This window comes from Molossus molossus, unplaced genomic scaffold, assembly GCF_014108415.1.
Source record: "Molossus molossus isolate mMolMol1 unplaced genomic scaffold, mMolMol1.p scaffold_m16_p_1, whole genome shotgun sequence".
Taxonomy (NCBI): domain Eukaryota; kingdom Metazoa; phylum Chordata; class Mammalia; order Chiroptera; family Molossidae; genus Molossus; species Molossus molossus.
Genome location: NW_023425344.1, coordinates 228,694,848 through 228,717,683, shown reverse-complemented (window position 1 = coordinate 228,717,683; position 22,836 = coordinate 228,694,848). Strand labels below are relative to the sequence as shown.

The 22,836-nt window shown below is 45.9% G+C and overlaps 1 protein-coding gene across 1 annotated transcript in view; it reads right to left on the bottom strand.

The window, feature by feature from the left end:
• Window positions 1-1,305: 1,305 nt before the first annotated feature.
• The window catches only part of IFT43 (intraflagellar transport 43), an 80,564-nt gene continuing 59,033 nt past the window's right edge, over window positions 1,306-22,836 (bottom strand). The window contains exons 6-9 of the mRNA XM_036270821.1: window positions 2,640-2,712; window positions 2,312-2,387; window positions 1,778-1,840; window positions 1,306-1,613 (exon numbers count right to left, since the gene is read on the bottom strand). Of these exons, the coding sequence (XP_036126714.1) occupies window positions 1,494-1,613; window positions 1,778-1,840; window positions 2,312-2,387; window positions 2,640-2,712 (332 nt within the window). The 3' untranslated portion in view covers window positions 1,306-1,493. The remainder of the gene's footprint in view (window positions 1,614-1,777; window positions 1,841-2,311; window positions 2,388-2,639; window positions 2,713-22,836) is intronic.

Below are 22,836 nucleotides of genomic sequence, written 5' to 3'. Positions count from 1 at the left end.
AGGGCGGGAGGAAGGAAGTCAACCCCTAGCCACGTGCTCCTGCCGGCTGAAGATCTCCAAGGTTATCGGAGTCCTGAGGCGGTGAATTTGCCAGTAATTAAGGTACGAGAAATACAGCCTTTCTCCTTTGGGTTTCAGAATGATGCAGGCTCAAGAAAAACCAGCCCAGATGAAAACTCAGTGACTGTGGGAATTATTCCAAAGAGGGGCTGTCTGGGCTAAAAGTGTGACTCTGGAAGAGGAGGAGAAGAGACTCCAAAGCCACTAAGTCCCAGAGTTTATAATTAGTAGACCAGCATTCTCTGTGCCTGCTTGGGAGCCTGCTTGGCTCACCGGGGGAGGGCACACATAGCCATACAAAAACAACCCCCCAGTGGGTTTTTGAAGTGCTGAGCCTCTTTGTTTTTCTGAATTTTAATGAAGGGCTCTCCAGGCAGGATGAGAGCAGTACTCCCTGGCCCAGGAGTGGGGCTTCCTCAGCTGCCAGCCTGCATGGGCCTGATCCAAAGTGGCATCTAGGAGACGTGGGCAGGTAACGTCCCTCTCCTCAGATGAGATGTCTTGGGGAGGAAGAGAGAAAAACAAAAACTAAAGATGTCTCTGTTTAGAAAAAGGCTTGGGCTCTGCTCCAGATCTTAGTGCATTTTGGAAACAGGCGGTGATGCTGCATGGGGGAGCAAGGGACACAAGCAGCTGTGTATCTGAAAGTATCAGAGGGCGCCCTGGGCTCCCCAGGAGTGTTTCTGCAGACTTCTCAGGGCTGCCAAGCTGGCCCCTGCTAACAAGAACCAGAAGGAGGCTCTGGGAACCTGTGGCAGAAGGGAAACATGCTTTGGCAGCCCCAGGCACGGGTTGTGGGAAGACAGTGAAAGGGAAGTGCTGTCAGAAGAGCCACCAACCCGACGTGAGGAATGGGTCACCTTACCACACCCACTTCTTGCTGTGTTCCAGCTAAGCCGCCTAAAAGCACAAAGGAGGCGGTGCAACCTCAGCAATGCAACTGCAAGTCCAAGGTGAGAGTGATGTTCTGCCAGACCCACCCCTGGGCCCCACAGGGGGCCGCCCGCAACTTCTCATACCCCTGCGTCCGGGTGCTTACAGGAGGATGCTCCAGGAAACTTCTACGGCCTCTGGGGACTGAACAACTTCCAGGAAGAGTGACATTCCTTCTCTCCCTGATCTAGTTTCCCTCATGCTCTTCCACAGTGGGGAGAGTTCCCATGAGATTGTTTAAAAGCTGCTTCCTTCATCTTGACGGACCTTTCCAAGAGGGCACTGGAAAGCAATGGAAGAGAGAGCCACAGAAAACAGGAATTTATTACAACTCAATGATCCCATGTGGTCTCCTGAAAATAAATATTTTTACTACAAAATATTCCATATGAAAATTCGAAGCTGTTTGCAAGCTTTTTTAGTTTTAGGCTTATTGCATTTTTTAAGTCCAAGCAGAGGTTACTCTGCGCAGGGAGAGTGGTCCGCTGTGCCCCAAGGGCTCAGGTGTTTGTGGACTGTTCCACAGGGTCCTCCTTCTCTGTCTGCAGCAGGTCCCACTCAGTGAGGAGCTCCGAGGACACCTCAGTGTACAGATGGTCCCAGTCCCAGCTGACATCGTCCTGCCAAGAGAGGTACTGCCGGGTGAGGCAAAGGAAGGCCTTTCCCTGCGATCACAGCCCTCCGCCCACACCCATCTACCAGGGAGGCAGAGGTCAGCCTGGGGAGCCCGCTGATTACAGGAATGACTCTGCTGAGGGGGTAAGAAGCTGGTGCTGTGACTTACTTCCCGAACTTCCTGCTCTGGTGCGAGTACTTTGGTGAGGAGCTTCAGGTCGATCTCTCCATCCTGTGAATGCAGAAAAAGAAAATGGCTGTACGCCTTGAGAAGCCTTCGGACAATTAGCTCTTGCAAACTGAGGTTGTGTGTGGTAGATTCCCAAACCCGGAGCTGCAGGAATGCCTTCTACAAGAGTAAAAATGAGAGAGGACCACATAGCCACTGAGGGAACACCATGACATCCTGCAGGCTGGGCATTCTTCGGGGGAAGGTCAACACCAGGAGGGCAGGGCATGACAGCAGCATAGCTCTAGGGCCAGCACATCAATTGACCCCAAGTGGTCACCCACGGAAGCAGGTGGGAGCCTGCAGTGGGAAATACTGGAATACGTCGGGTCCTGAGATACTGTAATACCCAAGGACAATGACTCCAGCAAAGGGACTGTTGCCAGGCAGCCTCAGAAACCCATGGAAGAGCAGAAAAATCCTTAAGGATGATGCCTGCAGCCTGCCTCTCTATGCAGAAGCTGTTCCACTCACCAGGGTCTGAAAGGCTGCGTATTTCATGAGGTCATTGTCCAGGTCACGGTAGGTCATCACCCGGTTTACCTGGATGCTGTTGGAAAAAGAACATGAGGAGGAACCACAGGCACGAGTGCTGCTGGGCCACTGTCCCCAGAGCCTCCTAGGCAGCTGGGTAAGATCAAGATGGGAAGAAAATGTCTACTAAAATGGGAACCCTGGGAGGGAGCCCATCACTAGAAACATCTAAGTCTGCACTGGGGCAGCACCACTGTAGATGGTATCCGGAGTGTATTAATTCACATATTCCCTTCCTCCCTCCAGTTTCACACCTAATTTAATGTACCTGGGAGGGGCTGCCACCTGCAAAACAAAGTCTTCCTCCTGTACTTCTTCCAGATCCGGAATAACAAGAATATCTGCAATGAGAGGAGGCAGCAAAACTGTCAGCAGCACAAACAGGGATCTTGCCCGCTTCTTCGTTTATTGCCTTCAACATGCCAGCTGTCAGCTGGGGGTGGACCGGACACTCAGACACAGTCTCTGCCCTCCAGGGGCTCCCAGTCCAGGACTGTGGGACTGAACTAGAGGTGCACATTAGACTGAGGTAGAACATCAATCATTCCCGAATCCCAGGCTTTGGCCCCAAACCAGCTGGGTGTGGCTAAGGCATCTGTATTTTTCCCTAAGATGTCTTGGTGATCCTGATGTACACTGCAGGTTAGGAGTCACTGGAGTGCGTCTCCAAGGAGAAATGTAAAGAAATGAGAAGGGAGTCCCAGTGCTTATGTTAGAGGAGAGGAAAGAAGGGGAATCAGTGAACGAGCCTGGCACGGTCAGAGACACAGGAGCTGAGAAAGTGCACTGCCATGAATTAGATGTCACTGTGAGCACACCTCCTTGTGACCAAGGACACAGGTGCATGAGCTCATCGTGGTCTTTGCAATTGTCAGTCTTCCTGGCCCTGAGCCTGCAACTGAAGGTCATTTTACACCTAATGACCTTCTGCTCCCAGCCATGTACCAAGATCAGGGCCTCCTTTTGCCAGGTCTAATATAAAAACAGTGCTAATTCTAAAGATGACACTTATCTTGCTGTTGCACAGAGATTTTCCTTCTCTGAACACTCCATGAGACAGACATACAGACAGAAGGATCCTCAAGGCTATTTCTTTCACCAATTTAATAAAGTCACACCAGTGGAGAAACAGAGACAGCACAGAATTTAATTGCAGCAACTGGCTTAAGGTACAAAAATAGCCCATCTCCTCATGGGGAAAACCTAACACCCTTGTATTCCCTTCTCCAAATGAGTATCACTGACTGGTAGAGTTGTTTTTTTTTTTCGTTTTAACCAGACTGCTAAGAGAGGCAGAGTAAAAAGAGATAAGGCAGGAAAAAAGGCCAAGTGGGCCGAGATAGTTCTGGAATTTCCAAGCCAGGTACAAATACCAAAAGGAGGAAAAATCCCAGAGAGGAGAGAAAAGTGAAGAAACTCTTCGTTTCTGCTTCCATGGATTGAATGCAAGTTTTTTTTTTAAAAGAGACACAGCACCATTTCAAGAACAGCTGGAAAGACCCTCGCCACTTTCAGGCTATTCTGTATTTAGACTTTGTGATTGCTCTAGTCAAAGCCCAAGTATATGTGTAAGTTCCAAGCCGGGGTCTTTTCTTTTTAATTTTTTTCTTTATTGATTTTAGAGAGAGAGAGGAAGGGGAGGGAGAAAGAAACATCGATAAGAGAGAACATCAACTGGCCGCCTCCTGCATGCCCCCCACTGGGGATCGGGCCCACAACCTGGGCATGTGCCCTGACCGGGAATCGAACCGGCAACCTCTTGGTGCAGGGGTCGATGCTCAACCACTGAGCCACCGGCTGGGCCCAAGCCTGGTGTCTTTATTATTGCTTCAGACTGTGGCATTACAGATGCTGAACCTGGAAAAAGATAAAGTATGCAAGAGAGACACAGAGAGAAAGAGACAGGTGGAAAAAAGAGAGTGGTTAAAGGAACGAAAGGGATAAAATGAATAGAAATGGCTGACAGCAGAAATAAAGGAGACACGTACACCACCCCCAAAATGGTGAACCACATTCAGCAAGTCCTCCATCTAGAAAGAAGCTGTTCAGAGCGTAGACTGTGTCTCTCTATCCTGCTAAAGCACTAGAGATGGAACTCTCTAAGATTCTATTTCTTATGCTAATAGAAATCTGAGCTTTCTTCTTCACTCTCACTCTGCTTGACTAATGCCCCATGGTGAGTGCTGCTGCTGACAGTGCCTTTGAGCCCAGGGCGCAAGGGGCTCCCAGGCTGGGGTGACGACTGCGCAGACGCTGCGGCAGGGCACGAGGAGGCTGACTGTGCCATGCGCCATCAGCAGTGTGACAGTTTTGGAGTGAGCCAGTTAGCAGCTCCTGGCTCTCCTCGGATGTGGAGTCCAGCCTGAAATGAATATTCAGAAGTTGGTAAGAAAATGCCCCATGCTGAGTTTAGGGCTCAGGACAGGGTCTTCCCAAAGTCCCCTTTCCCTCCACAACACTAGCATTTGGGTCCTGTCAACTCTGCCCAGCTTCTCCCAGCTCTGAGGAACTGCACTGCAGCCCAATGTCCACTCTGACTCCCCATAGGCTTCTCTGTTCATCCCCACCCCCCTCCTCCAAATGTGCACAAAGGACTGTGGGGCTGGCCCATCTGTGACAGATCAGAGGTCAGTTCGGGCCTTGGCAAAGGGGCCTCTCAGAGTGGCACTGGTGGGGCTGGCCACACAGTGGGATTTCTCTCTAATTGGAAGCCTGGTGCCCAACAGAACCCGGTGAACCGCCTGAGTGGGACAGAGCCAGCGATGACAGCCAGGCCAAGGCAAGCTGGAACATTCCGGTGTAGTGACAGCTTGAGCCATCGCAGCGGAGTCAGGCCATCCAACTCCCAGCCCCCAGTGGAACAGGTGGCCGTGGAGCAGGTTTTGGGCAAACTTCAAAGAACTTCACAATTTTACAGTTTCTAATTTATAATCACAGACAAGTACTTGCTTATGTGTACATAGTATGTTCTTGGGAATATTTGTTCCTCCTCTCCTTCCCATCCCTCCCCCCCCAACCCCCCACATACCATGAACGAATGTAGAAAAAAAAATGGACTTAAGAAATCCACCTCTTCATGCAAAATCACCTACACGAAATGATCTGGCCCTGCCTGCAATCAGCATGGTTCACGCAAGTCTGGACCAGTGAACCAGCCTGATTCAGGCTGTCCAGTTTAATACTCTAAAGCACACGATTCTCATACAGAGAGAGTAATACCAGTGTCTGCTCTAGTGCTGTTGAAAAGCTACCACTGTTTTTTAGAAACTAATAATTATGTGAACTTTATTCTCATTTTCTTCTATGCTGCTTATAAGAGGAAGAACATCAGTAGAAACAGTGCGCCAGTTAAGTACAGGGTAGGACGCCTGTGCAGTGGTTAAGCGCACAGGCTCTGGAGGCAGGATGGCCGGTTTCGCATCCCCCACGGAAGAGCTGTGTGACTGTACCTCTGGGCCTTGTTTCCTCACCTGTAAAACTGGTATAATCATGCCCACCGCATACAGTTGTTGCAAGTATTAAATGCAATAATCTTTATGAAATACTAACTGCCATGCTATTCTTGGGCATTTAACAGATACGATATTGAGCATGGAGAGAAACTATAAGGCTCTACCTTCATTTTCTCATTTCCTCCTGCCCTTTTTCCAGATGAGAACACTGAGGCTGAGGAACATTAGGCAGCTTGCATGAAGGGAAACCGTTAATAACAGAGCCAGCCCCCCAACTCCAGTACGAGTGCACCCCTTGAGCTTGTCCGCACCCCATCCATGCTTTCTTTGCAAAGGTGCAGTGCCTTTAGAGACGCCTCCTGTAGTTGAGGGAGACACTGGCTATAGTCGAGCAGCTTTCACTTTGCTTGAGACTCAATGTCCCCTGTTCTTGGCTATTTCTCTTGACACCAATAACCATAAAGAAGCTAAGTCTCTCCCTCATTATATGCCTTGACTTGCTACTTTCCTACTATTAATAAGGCCAAATGGAGCAGAATTAAGAGTGCGCCAATGCCAGAAAGCCCTGGACACTCATTCTCTGCCACCCTTAGTAAACCAGCCCCAAGGAGAAGGAGATGGCTTCCCCAGAAAAGGGGAAGGCAGAGACAGGGGGCTATCCCTCCAGGGCATGGGAATAGGTGTCCTCATCCCTCATCTAAGTTCTGCCAGCAGGCAGTGCCTCCTCACGCAGGTCGCCATGCCCGCGCAGGTCGCCATCCTCACATAGATCATCTGCTGTTCTCTTTCCTAGCTCACATCTTAAGCTAAACAGGTTTTCTTTGGTCTTTGTTCCCTGCCTCCTATGTCAGCCATCTCACATGTTCAACCTGCTTGTCTGCCCCACATGTTGCCCAGTTAGCCACACGGCAGGGAAACTGCATTTGTGCACTTGTTCATTCATTCAAGGAATACTGACTGAGCATCTACTATGTGAAAGGTACCGTGCTAAGTGGTGGCAGCAACAACAGCAAATGAAACAGACAACGATCCTTGTCTTCATGGAGCATCAGCACCAGTGAGGGAGAATAAACAAGTAAATTCAAATATTTACTGAGGGAAAGTAAATGGATTCTGAGGCTAAAAATAACAGGGAGACCTAACTGTCTCAAATGTAAATGTAAAAGTAAAATCATGTGTGGTAATAAACACAAATGCTGCAGAAAAGTTTAACATGAAAAGTTTCCTTCCCTTATCTGAGCCCTAGTTGACTCCCTACAGGTAACTGCTATGAACAACTCCTTGTATATACTTACTGAAAAGAATTTATGACTACCACAGCACACACATCCTTTTCAAAAAGGTTTACAAATGGGATCACTTCCCATACATGTTGTTCTGCAACTTGCTTTTATCCTTCCTAATAATATATGGATGCATCTTGTTCTTTTAAGTGACCACCTAGTATTACTGAAAAGATGCTCCATAATGCATTTAAATCCAGTTCAGGGAGGATCTAATTTGAAATTTTGGGGGTAGGCTGGGGTGAGGAGTTCGGGAAGCTCCCTGAATTGGGGACAATGCAGCTGAAAGCCGCAGAATAAGCAGGAGTCAACCAGGCAGGAGATGGCATGTGCAAAGGTGCTATGAGGTGAGAAGTACCTTGTAACACTGACAAAGCTGAAGGCAGGCTGGTGTGGTTGGCGTTCAGGACCCAGGGCAGAGTGACATGGGGTGAGGCAGGAGAGAGGCGGCAGTGGAAGGTGAGGAAGATCTGTACCAACTAGCCAGGACTGGTGTCAGTTATACACAAGAGCCCTCTGAGGCACATTAGGGGAAACCAAGATGGACTAAGCTTGGCAAAGTTGCAAAGGGGGTGTCTATATATACAAATAATAAATTAGCAGGATAAGGAAAATGCACACCCCTTCCTTTGTGAATTATCTTGAATCCAACAGGCAGAATTCAGAGCTTGCTACCTTGTCTTTCCATCATTCTTCATTCCAGGCCACAGGGTAGACCTCACTACTTTCAGTAGGTAAAGTAAGTGAAACTGGCCCTCGACCTACCCCCTAGATGGTGAACTAGCTGTGGCAAGGACCACATCCTGGTCACTTCTGCATTCCCAAGGGCTGGCAAACTAAGGACAACTGAAAAAAACTGAACAAATAGATGCACATCTGAAAGTCACACATACAGAAAAGCCATGTCAATCTTCTCTATATTACTCCAATTGTAGTATATATGCTCCTGAATCCTAAAGTTACCCAAGGGGATTCGTTTCACAAGAACCACCAAGAGCGATCCTTGAATACGTCCTGGATTTGACAATATCCTAGCAAAGGCTTTGGCTCACCTGAGAGCTGCTCCTGCGGGAAGGGTCCGTGCATATACAGGAAACAAGGGATGAGTGGGAAAAAGTTACAGAGGAAGACTCATTCAAACTTGGTCCACATGGACTTTCATCCTGAGGCTGGGTCACACAGCTCCCCGTTTTTCTTCTTGGATCTCCAGCATGTCCCACTGTACAATCCACTTTCTGGGAGCCCCCAGTAAAGACTTGTTAATGCACAGCAGAAGTTGTAAGAACGTATTTCAAAGAGGTATTGTTGCTAAACGGGAAACTCATGATGATATCAGAACACTGGTCTGCCAAAAGATTTACTCAACAAACCAACTACCAGCTGAAAGCACAGAAATGAATGAGGAGTGCTTAAATAAATAATAGAAATAAATAATGGAAACATATGGGAATACCAGTAGGATCAATTCCAACTGGTTTCAAAAATGTGAAAAGCTGCCATTGTCCTGGAATACATTCATTATGGACAGTACCATCACACCCGTGCACTAAAATGCTCACTACCCAGTCAAGTCCCAGCGGGATGCTTTTCAGCCCCTGTGGACTGACTGTAGTAGCCCGCCTGCCTCTTCCTATGAAGCTGGCCCCTGCTCTCTGCCATGCATTTTGTGATAGCCTGCACTCAACTCTAGCTGCTGTTTGCCAGCTTGGGTATAATTAGAACACAAAGTGATTTCTTAGACTGGACTCGGCTTGAATGAGTACCCCTGAGCACTACTCAGGCTTTTCCCCTGGAGCATACATCTAAGTCCTGCAGGAAGGAGAGGACAAAGGAGGCGCCCCAATCTGGCCCCTGGGTCCCACAGGGAACCGTCCTCTGTCCCTTTAGGTTCTACTCTTTGCTGATTTTCTTGTTTGGGGCTTTTTGGATGGAATTTCCTGGCCTCATGCAGAAGGGTTTCTAGAGAGCTACATAAAGATTGTGCTATACTCCAGCACTTTCTTACCCTGACACCTTGGTAAATAATACAAGTGGTTGGCCTACCTAGTCGGGTTCCTCAGGGTATTTACCGATGACATCTGTCCCTCTCTCACTTCAACCACTAACTGAGCTCCCAACGCCAAAGGCCCTGCCTCTTCCCAGAGCTACCTTCCTACTCAGTGTCCTGGCCACTGCAGAACATCCACAGGCCATTAAAGGCTCACATCCACCATCCACTGCCAGGTCCAATAACCAATCCACATGAAAGAGATCTGGATATGCTGCTTAAGGGCACCCCAATACGAGCTGTCCAGACAACCCCTGATTCTGTGCCCAGAGTTAACAGACCTCAGTGAAGCTCATAAGCAAAAGGAAACATTGTCCAGTTTTAGGAGATAGCAACTTTAAACCAGAGATCATTATAATTTTTCTCTGCAGTTGCAAAACTTTGTTTTACTGAATGCTGTTACCTTCTGCATCACGTATGGGGAATTTTAAACAGGCAAATGGAAGAAGGTCTGATTGAAGATGAAGTTAAGTGAAAGAAATTGGTCTCATTTAGCCCATGACAGGATTCATCTGTGTTCCCAAGTCCACTGAGGTGGCATCACGGGCGTTTCATATTCATGAGCTGCGGCAACACTGTGTCCCCTCATTTACAAAGAGCCGTGTTCAGCAAATTCTGTCCCTGTGGACACTCCGTGCATTTCATGGTCTTGTCAGAGAGACATCAAACGCTCCAGTAACCAAATACCAGAAAATGGCTTTAATTAGTGGATCTCAATCGTATAAATAATTTTTTTTCCAAGTGAAAAAATGGAGAATTTTTAAACAGAGAAAAGGGGAAAGCAGTAGGCAACAGGCTTCAAACACCGAGGAACAAGGGAAAGAGACAGTCTCCGAGGAGCTCCTGAGCCTGGACCCAGCACCGCCAGTCCCCTGCTCTCCCAGAGTCAGGATTTCAGGGGCAAAAATCCACCTGCAAGTCCCTGGCAGGTCTGCTTTATGAAGACTTGTCCCTTGTGATTTCACCTGATTCAAGCTGGGTCCAGCCTGTACTCATTACAGGCAGAGGAGGAGAAAGGCAAAGGACCTGGGAGAAAGTCTGGAAACCGTGATGTTGGCTAGAGAGCCCAGCTGCTAAGGCCGAGAGGCAGAGCTGACTGTGAGCAAAATGCGTGGCCCAAGGTGCGGCAGAGCCTGTTTGGGAGCAGGTCCCAGAAGAAGTGTGTGACAGAAAGACAGAAAGGAAAGATGCCCTGCCCCGAGGTGCCAACTTGGGTTTGTTTTTCATCTGTGTCCCATATGCTGCAATGCCTCCATGCTCCTGACAAACCGAATCTCTCCTGATGCTGCTGGGGAAAGATCACAGACCTTAAGATCAAAACAGCTGATTGTTCCTCACAGCCCTCAAGCTGTGTGGACTCTCCTGGTTGATGGAGAGTTAGAGAGGAAGGGTTAGACAGATTTCGGTTTCTGAGATAAGCCTGGCCTCAGCACAGTGTGGTGCTGGCTGGTTCACAAGCAGAGAGAAGGTTTTGCCAAGAGTGGCAACTCAGCTTGTGGTCTATCACAGTGTGGGAAAGCCAGATCTTATGATATTACCCACAGAGGGGTGTTAGTGCATTTCTAAAGGAGTCATGAGTACAACACCCCAGAATGATATTTTTCCTTATCGCCCCACCAAGTCCATCAAGTGCTGTATAAGAATCTGTATCAGGCCCTGGCTAGTGTGGTTCAGTAGTTAGAGCATCGGCTGACGGACCCAAAGGGTCACTGGTTCAGTTTCCCGTCCAGGGCACGTACCTAGGTTGCAGGTTCAATCCTCAACCCTGGTGTGTGCAGAAGGCAACCAATCTATGTGTCTCTCTCACATTGATGTTTCTCTCCCCCACCTCCTTCCACTCTCTAAAAATCAATGAAAAAAATATCCCAGGTGAGGCTTTAAAAAAAACAAAACAAATAAAGACTCTATTATCAGCCATGCAAAGGATCAACTAGGATTCAGCCTTGTGAGCAATTCAAAGGTAGTGCTCACAAGAGACAAGCATGGCCCAACAAGGGTTCTCTATGGGAAAGATCTCATTCAGCCCAGGAGCCTGGCGCTCAGAGGACCAGTGTCACCTGCCAGGTGACCTCCAGGGAACATAGCATTACTGGTTGCAGACAGTTGAAGGAAACAAAGAACAATGAACAGAAATGCTCTCCACCACTCCACCAGCTCCCCAAGCTTCGTGGTGGCTCCAGCTTTGATCTGTTGAAATATGTTAAGAACAAGGAAAGGTAAAGGACTTTAAATTTTTAGAGGAATGAAATGGCTGGAAGGAATGGAAACTCAGAACTCTCCACTTTCTTCAATAGGGCCCAAGATGAGTGACATGGTATTAATGTGACAGAAAACACCTTCTCAGAGCCGCCAGTAGAAGTATGTTAGAAACCAGGCATATCTGATTCTATTTCATCCTCTTTGTGTTACACTCAAAAAACAAGACAAACTACACTGCTTTTATTCTAAATCCTTGGTTTTGTATTTTCCTTATATATATTTATTAAAAAAATGCTACTTTGATCGGTGCCACCCATGCCACCCCCACACACGGAACTCTTCTGAGCGGTTCCCTCCGTGCAAGGCCACTGCTGGTGACAGCCAGCTGGTTTTGATCACAGCCATTCTGAATCCGATTTTCATAAGATAGATGAGGAGTCTTACTGCTCTCTCTCTTATCAGATGAGAAACAGAGGGGGAGGGGGAGGACGGGTCCTGAGGGAGCTGCGCCACAATCAAGGGCTGCGTGGTTCTTTCTCTGTCCCTCCACTGCTGCAATTTTCAAAGGCGTTTGCCTCGGGCACTTTTAAATGATGGTGTCTCAATTCTGTAATCATCTTTCAAGAACTTTCTCTTAAAGGGCCTTTTAGGTAAACCTAGTCTGTCAACCACACTTATGGACTCAGGAATCACATTCCCAATATGTGTCCTGTGTGTGTATATATAGACGAGTACACACACATACACACACACATTGAACATCTGTGAATTTTTAGAAAGCTGGTAGAACCTAAAGCTAGATCAGTTCATCCCTTGCTAGGGTAAGAGGGTTCCCTATACCTCCCCCTGAGATTTCTGCTCTACCTAGATTAGGTCCTTCTCTAGGAACTAACTTCCATATACGATATGTCAGAAGGAAAAGACTTCTCTGAGGGCTAAGTGATGTGCTATGTCCATCAGATGCATAAACATGCCTGTCCCTTCCCATCTCACCTGAGCAATATCCGGCCGTCAGTCTTCAGACTGAGTGTACCATGGCCACCTATTTAGGAGAACACACATAGCCACCATTCATCCCAGGCCACAACTTGCTATAATTTTGGTTTCAAAGACTATTTAGAACAGCTCTACCTATCTTTTCTCATTGTAGAGAACAGTGTGGCTCTTTATACAGACTCCATCTTTTAAACAGACATCCTAGGACAGTATGCTTCTATTTCTTTCTAGTAAAATAAAAACTTAAGTGGTCTAAGATCTCCCTGGGCAGTGGTCCTCATCAATATGGGCCTGTCTGCATTTAGGCCCTCTCACCTCCTCTCATCCCTCATTCATCCATTCCCTTCACGACTGTGCGAGGAAGTTTCTGTGCCTCTCCCTGAAAAGGGACACCGCTTGCAGTCACCTCTAGGACAGTCACACAAGTAAATGGAATTGGTTTTGTCCTATCCTGATCCTGTCTTCTGTATTTAACCAAGATAGAATCCAAGGAGAATAAATATCCTGCTCTCTCTGATTTTAGGGAGAGTCAGCTGTCTTTCACTTTTTCCAGTGCTTAATGTTGGATGATTTATTAATCACATTTCCCCCAAACAACTGTAGCACAGCAGACTGCTGATGGAGCTCTCTCTGTTCCTGGAGGAAGAGTAATTCACCTGCCCCACTGACAGCACGCACGCATGGCACAAGATCTTCATCTGCATTCTTCCCATTCTAACTCTTCAGATTGGGCCATGCAGGCAAGCTGCTCACATGAACCAAAAAAATGGTACCCCAGAGAGGTCACTGTAAACTGTGTTTCAGGAAGAGATGTTCATAATGGTAAGTTTGGAAATTCTGGTGTGATCTAGAGATTTCAGGGCACCACTAGGGGCGTAAACACTCTGTCCCAGCTCTGCTGGTGAAGAAAGAGCCTGGGCAAGACTTTGGGCTATGCCTGCACCAGTGTAAGGTAGAGGACTGCGTTCTCTCCAGAGGACCCAGCATAGACACAAGAGCTCATTATCTAAAAGCAATCCCAAGGGATCTGATAGAAAAGAAAGCATAACAAGAAAGACGGGAATGGTCAAACCTAAAGGTTCTGCTTCATGTCACAGAGCTTTAAAGACCCAGTATCTGGCTTTTCTCGACTCAGCCCAGGTGTTGTAGGTAAGACTTCCCTGTGAGAGGTTTAACAGAGCTGAGGACGAGGGCCAGCAGGTAAATTGGAGAATCAGGATAGGAGAGCAAACAGGGTGCTGAAAAAATCAGTGGAGACAAGCTTCCTCAACAAGCAGGACTGAGAAACGAGCCTACCGCTTTGAACAGCAGCGGGAGGCAGTGAGCGCAGAGGGATGCACGAGCGCACGCGTGAATTCCAGCTCCACCACTTACCAGAGCAGCTGGCTAGTACTAGCTGGTAAGAACCAAAGGCTCCATTTTTAGGAATTTCGCATGCAGGTTGTTAAACATAATTAAAATTTAAATTTTACACCTTTATAATGAAATAAACTATATTAAAAACAAAGGTACATTTTACTTTACCTATGCTCTCGAAATTATTTACGTCTAATGTAGCAGTATGGTGAAAATATGATATACTCAATTAGTGTGCTGCTGCCCATCTCTTCCCAGCTCTGTGGTCAATCATGTCATGTTGGAGCTGGAAACCAACCACGGTGGGGGCATTTACACCACAGAAACCAGCAAACACTACCAACGAGGATTTTTCCCTCCTGAAGAGTCCCCCACCCCTTATCTGCAGGGGATACGTTCCAAGACCCCCAAGTGGATACCTGAAACTATAGATAATACCAAATCCTATACATACTATGTTTTTCCCTATACATACATACCTATGAAAAAGCTTGATTTATAAATTAGGCACAGCAAGAGATTAACAACTAATAATAAAACAGAACAACCATTACAAATACTGTAATAAAAGCGATATGACTGTGGTCTCGCTTTCTTTGCTAACTGATCTGGTAACAGAGACTGCTATTAAGTACTAACGGGCAGGTGGTGCACACAGCATAAACATGTGAACAGAATTCGCATCCCAGGAGGGACAGAGTGGGACGAAGCAAGATTTCACCAAGCTATTTAGACCAGTGTGCAATTCACAAAGCTTCAGTGTCTTCCTCTGTGTAAGGGTGATACTCAGTGTCTCCTCACAGAACTGTGGGAATTAACAGAAGTACTGTAGGTAAAGCAGCACAGTGCCTGGTTCTTGGTAAATACTCATACATTAATTATCAATACAAGTTCTTACAAGACTGAATTCTGTTTCAAATACCTTACTCACTATCCCATAAAGAGAACAAAGCACAGAGACAAAAGAGAGGAGGGCTAATCCTTGGACCAGTTGCCCCTCCCTTCCCCTCCACTCCCCTCCCCATTCTTGCTGGGGATATACTTAAATAAAAGGGGCTCCTGTGATGTTGGTGTCAGGGGAGGGAAGGGGGGCATGGATTTAGAAAGACCTTAGCATCTAGTCCTGGTGACTTTGAATTTAGAAAAACAAATTGACTTTAAGGAACAATATTTAATTTTAAAAATCAGTGCTGATTAGAATAGTTTTAAAAAATTAGAGCCCTGGCCGGTTTGGCTCAGCGGTTAGAGCGTCGGCCTGCGGTCCGGAGAGAACCGGGTTCAGTTCCCGCTAAGGGCACATACTTCGGTTGCAGTTTGTCCCCGGCCCTGGTTGGTCGTGCGGGTGGCAACCACTCGATGTGTCCCTTCACGTCGATGTTTCTCTCACTCTCTCTCCCTCCCACTCTATCTGTACAAAAAATGGAAAAATATCCTCGGGTGAGGATAAAAAAAAAAAAAAAATTAGAGAAGCAAAGGAACTTGAAGAAGTCCCATACGTTGTACTGAGCCTAAGTACGAAATACTAACATAATGGAATGTTCTCATTCAGCAAGAGAAAGGAATTGAGACACCAGGGTTCCAATTTATCTGTACTTAAAGAATTCTTTCCACTTTCCGTTTCTTTGCATTAAAGCTGTTTGGCTCAGAATGACCACTATTTACAGGAGAACAGATGATGGATATGGTGGAAAGATTAAGCAAAGAATGAGAAAGAACCCAAAAGAGAGTTAGAAAGCCTGAAGTCAGAGATGAATGGGAAGAGGGAAGAGAGGGGCAACTGAGTGATAGCCCTCTACAGATAGCATTTTTCTAATTCCACTGACAGTCTAGCATCTCACATCTCATCCAGCCTCATTGCTTGGCTATGTTCAGCCACTTTTACCTATTTTCCCTGTTGACATGGATAGAAAATTGAACAATTACCCTTAAACTCGGAGCTCTCAGATCATCCAGATTGCTACACTTACAGCATTAAGTCCCCATTGCCCCTGGCTAGAAGTGGCTCAACTCAGCTTGTCCTTTAGGAATTAAACAATTTTTGGTTGGCCATAAGGATTTATTATTCTTAAGGTTTTGAGATACTCGATTCTGTCAAAACTGGACCTCAGGATGCAAAAAGCACAGCCCTCTCCAGTGGGGACAAAGCAAGCCCGAGAGGCACCAGGAGCTGCCAGGAAGAGGGGGCAATAATTCCACCCCCAGTCCTGGGTTACACCAAAATGCAAAGGTTATATGCAAGAAAGAGCTAACCTTTTTTTCAAAGCTCCCATTTTCAGAGACTTTCCACTTTCTAAAGCCATATTTTGAGGCTCACAAATTCTTAACGTGAATTTAACTCTGAGGTAAACGTTGAGTCCATGTCTAATTGTGTTTTCAGAGATTGTCTCAATTTGAATGCTGCTCATGTTTTTTAAAGATAAAGAATTTTTCTCCCATTTGTGCCTCTCAATGTTCCTTCTTTAAGTTTCACATTCTATCCAGAGTTCACACTCTGAGCTGAGTTTTAGAGCTGGAAGAGACCAAACAGGCCTAGAAATGCTTCTGGGGTGAGAAAGTGACAGGATGTTGCACCTGCTATCTTCTCCACCAGGGTCCCCCCACCCAATGTCGAATCCCCATTGCTGGCAACTCTATCTTCCCTCAAGTTAAAGTTGAAGTCACTTCTTCAGAGTGGCCTTCCCTCGTCACCCAAATCAAATCAGTGGACTCAATCACAATTTGTCTGTACTTATTTAGTTGTGTGACTATTTCTTTAGTCTCTATTTCCCTAACTAGATTGTAAGTTGTATGAAGACAAGGACTAAGAATGTTTTGTTCATCATCATATCCCCAGCACCTAGCCCTATGCATCATATATAGTACATACTCAACAAAAGGTGGTTAAATGAATGAGTGAGTGAATGAATGAATGGACTTGCGCAAAGTCTCTTGTAGAGATTAGGTTCAATCCTATCTCCAAGCTGATGTTCTTCCTCTGACACCACACAGCCATCCATGACAGAAGACTAAGGACCTTGGGGCAAACCAGTCACTTGATTCCAAGAATATGAATGAATGATTATGTCACCAAAGGACAGTCATCCGAATAGGAAAAGTCAGTTTTGTCATCCTACAATTTGGGGATCCTGCAGTTGTTTGGGGCTTAGGCTGTCCATTCTCAGCTATTCTCCATAATCATGAATCCCAACTTCCCTAGCTCTGAGTGATTCTACCTAGAATCAGCAGTCTTCAAAAACTTCATTAAAGGCAGTTTTTGTGGGGACACTGAATTATGTCTACGTGAGAATGGACCAGAATCAGGGCTTAACTCTGCAGAACGGGTTTTTGTTATAGTTACTGTGAATTCCTTATTCATTCGCCGTGTGGAGCCTCACATTATGTCAGGCAACTTGCCTTACAAGGCCTTTCACTTTCTTCTCTACCTAACCAAAGCCTATCCATCCTTCAGGACCCAGCATAAATTCTTCCTCAAGTGCCCTCTGCCCACTGGATCACTTCTTCTTCTAACTCATGGCCCTTAATAACGGGAACCACCAATAACAGCCATTCGCTGCCTTTTCCATCCATTATACTGTTGTCGTAGCTACTCAACTCCTGTAATGCCTTTCATCTTTTATGTTTTGTCTCCCCAACAAAGTTCTGGGTTCCTTTAGACAAGAGTCCTATAAGGTCTTAGGAAGGATTTGCAAATCTCTTCCAAAAGGCCTAATCCAATTGGCAAATGCATTTTATTCAGTTTATGAAGTGATTTTAAAAACTACTATCATTTTTTGAAATATGAATTTGAAAACTTTTAGGCCACGCCATCTCCTATGTGGGTTTACCACAGGCCCCACCATTCTTCAGTGCTGTCCACTTCTGTTCCACGTGACTGCATTATCTGACTAGCCCCCAAAGGCCCTTGCGCTTGTAGCCTGTCATGGTCTTGCAGACAGTTCCCATGCAACACATCCTGCTTGACCAACAGATCCCCAAACTGCCTCTAAACATTACTCACTCTCCGTTTCTCATTCTAAAACACACTTTATCTTAAAAGTTCCTTTCCTCTTCTGTTTTCCTGTGCTCTTCCCTCAGAATCCTGAGGCATCAATGGAGGGGAGGAAGTGTTTCTCTTCTCGCCCTAGCCATCTTCCCCAGGGAAGGAGGAGCAACATGTACCAAGAGTGAAGCTGGGGAGGCTAAAAGCTGAGAAATACACTGAGAGACATGCTTCTACAAAAGAAGGGGAGGGAGAGGAGAGAGGGCACTCACTAGACCAGAAGCTCCTGGAGCGCGAGGACGATCTCACCACCCTCTCTAGCATTCGGAGCAGCACTGGCCACAGGAGGCACTGTATGAAAACCTGCTGGCTCTCCTCTGTAAGGCTGAAGGTGGAGGAGACCCAGAACTTTAGATCCTCATTTTATTTCCCAAGATTCATCTTCTCCTTCGAGATTGCTCACCAATCACCCACCCCTACTGAGTACAAGGATGATAACAGCCCCTTCCCAGTGATAATGCCCCTAGCACTGATGACCTCAAAGAACCTGGATGCGATGTTATTAAGGGATCCAATAAGTTCCCTTACAGGTACCCAAAGCTCTGTTTAATGTCAATGCTGAATGAGTGTCCAGGGATGATTCAGGGCAATCACTCATGGAGTATCCCCACCCACTGGTTATTCTAAGTTCAAAGGAGCAGCCTTCACTAGCCAACCAAGTAATTCTCTGAGCAAAGATAATTCCAGAAACTAGTTATATGTAACATATGATTCCTACTGCATAATGGATTCTAAACATTCACATACAGTGAAATGGACTAAGTCAAGTGTGAAGTGTAACATATGAACTGATTTTCCATTAAAGGACTCAGGCATAACTGCACGGACAACAGATTTATGCCTGGAAGAGGTATTCCTCCTGGAAGGTAAAATCAAGTGCACACACTGACAAGAAGGGTTTTATTCTTCAAACCTCCAGAGCCAAAATAAAGGCCAAATCACAAATTTTACATTGTAAGTTTATGATGGGAAAAAAATACTAAAGGTACTTTCTGAAAATAGGTATTTTTCTTTTCTCCTTTCTTAATGAAATTGTACTAAGCATTCTAGCATGCTGGGTACTCTGTGGAGGTGGTTTCAAAGGGCACATACACCTGTCAGGTATAGATTACAAACCTGGGAGCTAACATTAATACACCAACCTGTGTAAGGTGAAGCCAACATAGCGGGGGGTTGTGCCATTTGTTACAGCCCAGAGGCCAAGAGCAAGGACTCTGGGGTCAAGATCTGTGCCCAAATCCTGGTCTGTGCCCTGCCGGTTTGGCTTAGCGGCCTGCAGTCCAGAGAGACCCGGTTCAGTTCCCACTAGGGCATGTACTTCGGTTGCAGTTTGTCCCTGGATCTGGTTGGGGTCGTGTGGGTAGCAGCCAGTCGATGTGTCTCTCTCACGTTGATGTTTCTCTTTCTCTATTCCTCCCTCTCTCGCTCTCACTCTATCTGAAGATGAATGCAAAAGTGTCCTCAGGTGAGGTTAAAAGAAAAAAATCCTGGTCTGGACTATGGGCATTGGTGGTACAGTGGTGAGCACAGAGGCCTTCCAAATCCTGGTGCTGTCATTTATAAGTTGTGTGACCTTGGGCACAGTCACCTACCTTTGCCTCAATCTGCTCATGTTTAATGTGGGGGATAAAGAGTAACTGAAATGTCCTTTAACAGGTATAGATAACCAAAATGTGGTATGCCCATACAATGGATTATCATCAATAAAAATGAACAGGCCAATGGTACATTAACAACCTGGATGAATCTCACAATCATAACGAGTGAACAAGGCCAGACACAAAAGCATACATATGAATGATTTAATTTATATAAAATTCCAGAAAATGTAAACCACTCTATCATGACAAAAAACAGATCAGTAGTTGCCTGAGGATAGGCACAGAGGAAGGATAGGCTGGAAAGTAGCTTGAAAAACTTCTAGGGGTGTTGGAAGTGTTCTGTATACTGACTGTGGAGGTGGTTTCAAAGGGCACATACACCTGTCAAAATTCAAATTGTGCACTTTAAATGAAGGTATTTTATTGTACATAAATCGAGACCCCAATAAAGTTGATTTTAAAACACTTTCCCATAGGTTTGTTTTGATAATTAAATGAGGAAAACAATGTGAAACACTAGGCTCAGTAGCTGGTACATGGTAAATGTCCAGTAATGAGTGGTGATGGCAGTGAGGCTGGTGAACACCATGCTGTGAGAGCAGAGTGTTCCTTTGGGAGTCAGAAGACCAGAGTTCCCCTCTGAGCTATTTTGTATAATAATCTCTAAGTTTCAATTTCTTAACATGTCAAATGACAGGTTTGGACAAGACAGACTATACAGTTGCTTAAAGCTGCAACAATTTAATTCTAATGTGATGTCACAGCGGCAGCCAGCACAGCCTTCTAATAATATGTATTTATGATGTGTGTAAACTGCTGTATTCAGAAAGCTTTGCTGTAACACTCAACAGTTACTCCTTGAAATGTAGCATTTTTCACACATTGAAAAAAAATAAAGTAAGATTTCAGAAGCCCTTTGAAGGGAGTTGGAAAGAGGTCCAAGGAAGCATGTGGAGGGGCCTGGAGAAGAATACCAGTTGAGTAAACCTTCTGCAGACCATGAATTTTTTTTAATTTTTTTTTCTTTATTGATATTAGAGACAGAGAGGAAGAAAGAGGGAGAGGGAGAGATAGAAACATCAATGAGAGAGAACACTGACTGGCTGCCTCCTGCATGCCCCCCACTGGGGATTGGACCCACAACCTGGGCATGTGCCCTGACCAGGAATCAAACTGGTGACCTCTTGGTGCATGGGTTGCTCAACCACTGAGCCACACCGGCTGGGCTGCAGACCGTGAATTTAATAAACATCTCAGAGTTATCAGCATCATAATTTCCATGCACATTGCTCCCCTACCACCTCACAGCTTTGCTAATGTCTGGCAGGAACCCTGCCTCCTTGAGTTCTTTGGCACATCCTCCTGGATGGTGACCCTGCTGTTCTGAGCAACCAGCGGCTACAGCAACAGGCAACTTGTGAGGACAGGCAGATCAAAGTGTGGCCAGCAGCCACCAATCACTGAGCCACCAGAGTGGCCAGTTTAATACTAGTGGAAGATCCTAGTTACAGGTCTGGGAAAACAGACTTTGGGAACAGAAATGCAGAACAGAGTCAATGGGAATTATTAGTGGGTGGAGAAGTTTGGCAGCTACAAGGAGTTAAAGAGTAGCACTAAGGAGGATATCTGGGAAAAAGAAATATGCCTGTCAATAAGAGTTCATGGAAAAGCAAAGAAAAATGCTGAAGAATGCCCAGCCAGTATGGCTCAGTGGTTGAGTGTTGACCCATGCACCAAGAGGTCACTGGTTCAATTCCCGGTCAGGACACATGCCCAGGTTGTAGGTCCAATCCCCAGTGGGGGGGCATGCAGGAGGCGGCCAATTGATGTTCTCTCTCGTCAATGTTTCTCTCTTTCTCTCTCTCCCTCTCCCTTCCTCTCTGTCTAAAATCAATAAAGAAAAAACATTTTTAAAAAATGCTGGAGAATGATGAGTATGCTCATAAGCTCTTACCAAATCTGAGAATGTAGACTGAATTCCTGACCTTTAGTGACTACCATAAACTCCTTTGGAATGAGATGAGGCAGAAGAACTTTTCACACAACTCCCTTCCTCTCCAGTCCTGAGTCCTGGCTTTAGAGGCACTACACCAGGGTTGTCAAATTTCAGTCTGTAAAACAGTCCTCAGGGAGCTTATTGAAATTAATGCACACCCCTGAGCCCCAACCCCAGCTTCTGCTTTATAGGTGGCCTGGGAATCTGCATTTTAACCATTATCCCAGAATATTTCATAAATATCCTATGTGACCCTTGCCCCAATCCTGTGATTCGCTCTACAGCACAGGTAATCAGCCACGTTTTACTGCTTTAATTTTCTCCTTCACTCTGAGGTCGCATGCAAAGGTTAGTCATTACAAGTTTGTGGGACTCCAGTTCTAGCCATGAGAGAGTAACTGGTACTGAACTTGCCTTCCTGCTGGAAAAAATATAATACATAACTGTTTTCAGACAGTGGACAAAGTAGCACAGCACTGTGATCCCCAAGAGAAAGGAACTGAATGAAAGGAGCCCTGCAGTCACACTGGCTTTCTGCCCAGAGGTACTTCCTGGATGCTGGCACAATAAGGGGTAACCCCAAGTGAAGGATAGAGGTCCTGCTGAGTTGAGGAGACAGAGGTCAAAGTTTAAGGGGCTCAGGGGGTTGGAATTTGAGAAGCAGGATATGAGACAGGGGAGCTATATAGGAAAAGAGCTTCAGAAATCTAGATGGACTGCATACTAAGCTGTGCATGTATAGGGTCAACTCCTCAAGGTTGGGCAAAGAATCACTACCAGCAAGATGTGAACTGTATGATCCCCAGAGCTTACACAGAAGTGGAAGAGGATCAGCTCCACCCAGGCCAGTGGGAGTCCTTGTTGAACAGCCAGGCACTCAGTAGAGACACCTGAGTGTCTTACTATTTAGGGCTAACCCCAGACTTGCACCAACCAGTAAAGCTTAAAAACAATTCTCAAAATGATCAAGTTAATCAACAAATAAAATACATTAACTGACTGCCAAAACAAATATATCACTCTTTAAAGAAAAGACAACTAGATCCAGACCTTCAACCTAGTAACATTCCCAACGGCTAGCAGCCAATCTAACAGCTACTACTAATCAAGCAGAAAAATCTGACTTGCAACTCAAAGAAAAATCAGTCAATAGAAACGGACTCAGAAAAGACAGAGGTGATAGAATTAGCAGAAAAAGACTTTAAAACAGCTACTATAGCCAGGCCAGTGTGGCTCAGTGGTTGAGCACTGACCCATGCACCAAGAGGTTGCTGGTTCGATTCCCGGTCACGGCTCATGCCCAGGTTGTGGGCCAAATCCCCAGTGGGAGACATGCAGGAGGTGGCCAGTCAATGTTCTCTCTTATCAATGTTTCTATCTCTCTCCCTCTCCCTTCCTCTCTCTCTAAAATCAATAAAGGAAGGAAGGAAGGAAGGAAAGAAAGAAAGAAAGAAAGAAAGAAAGAAAGAAAGAAAGAAAGAAAGAAAGAAAGAAAG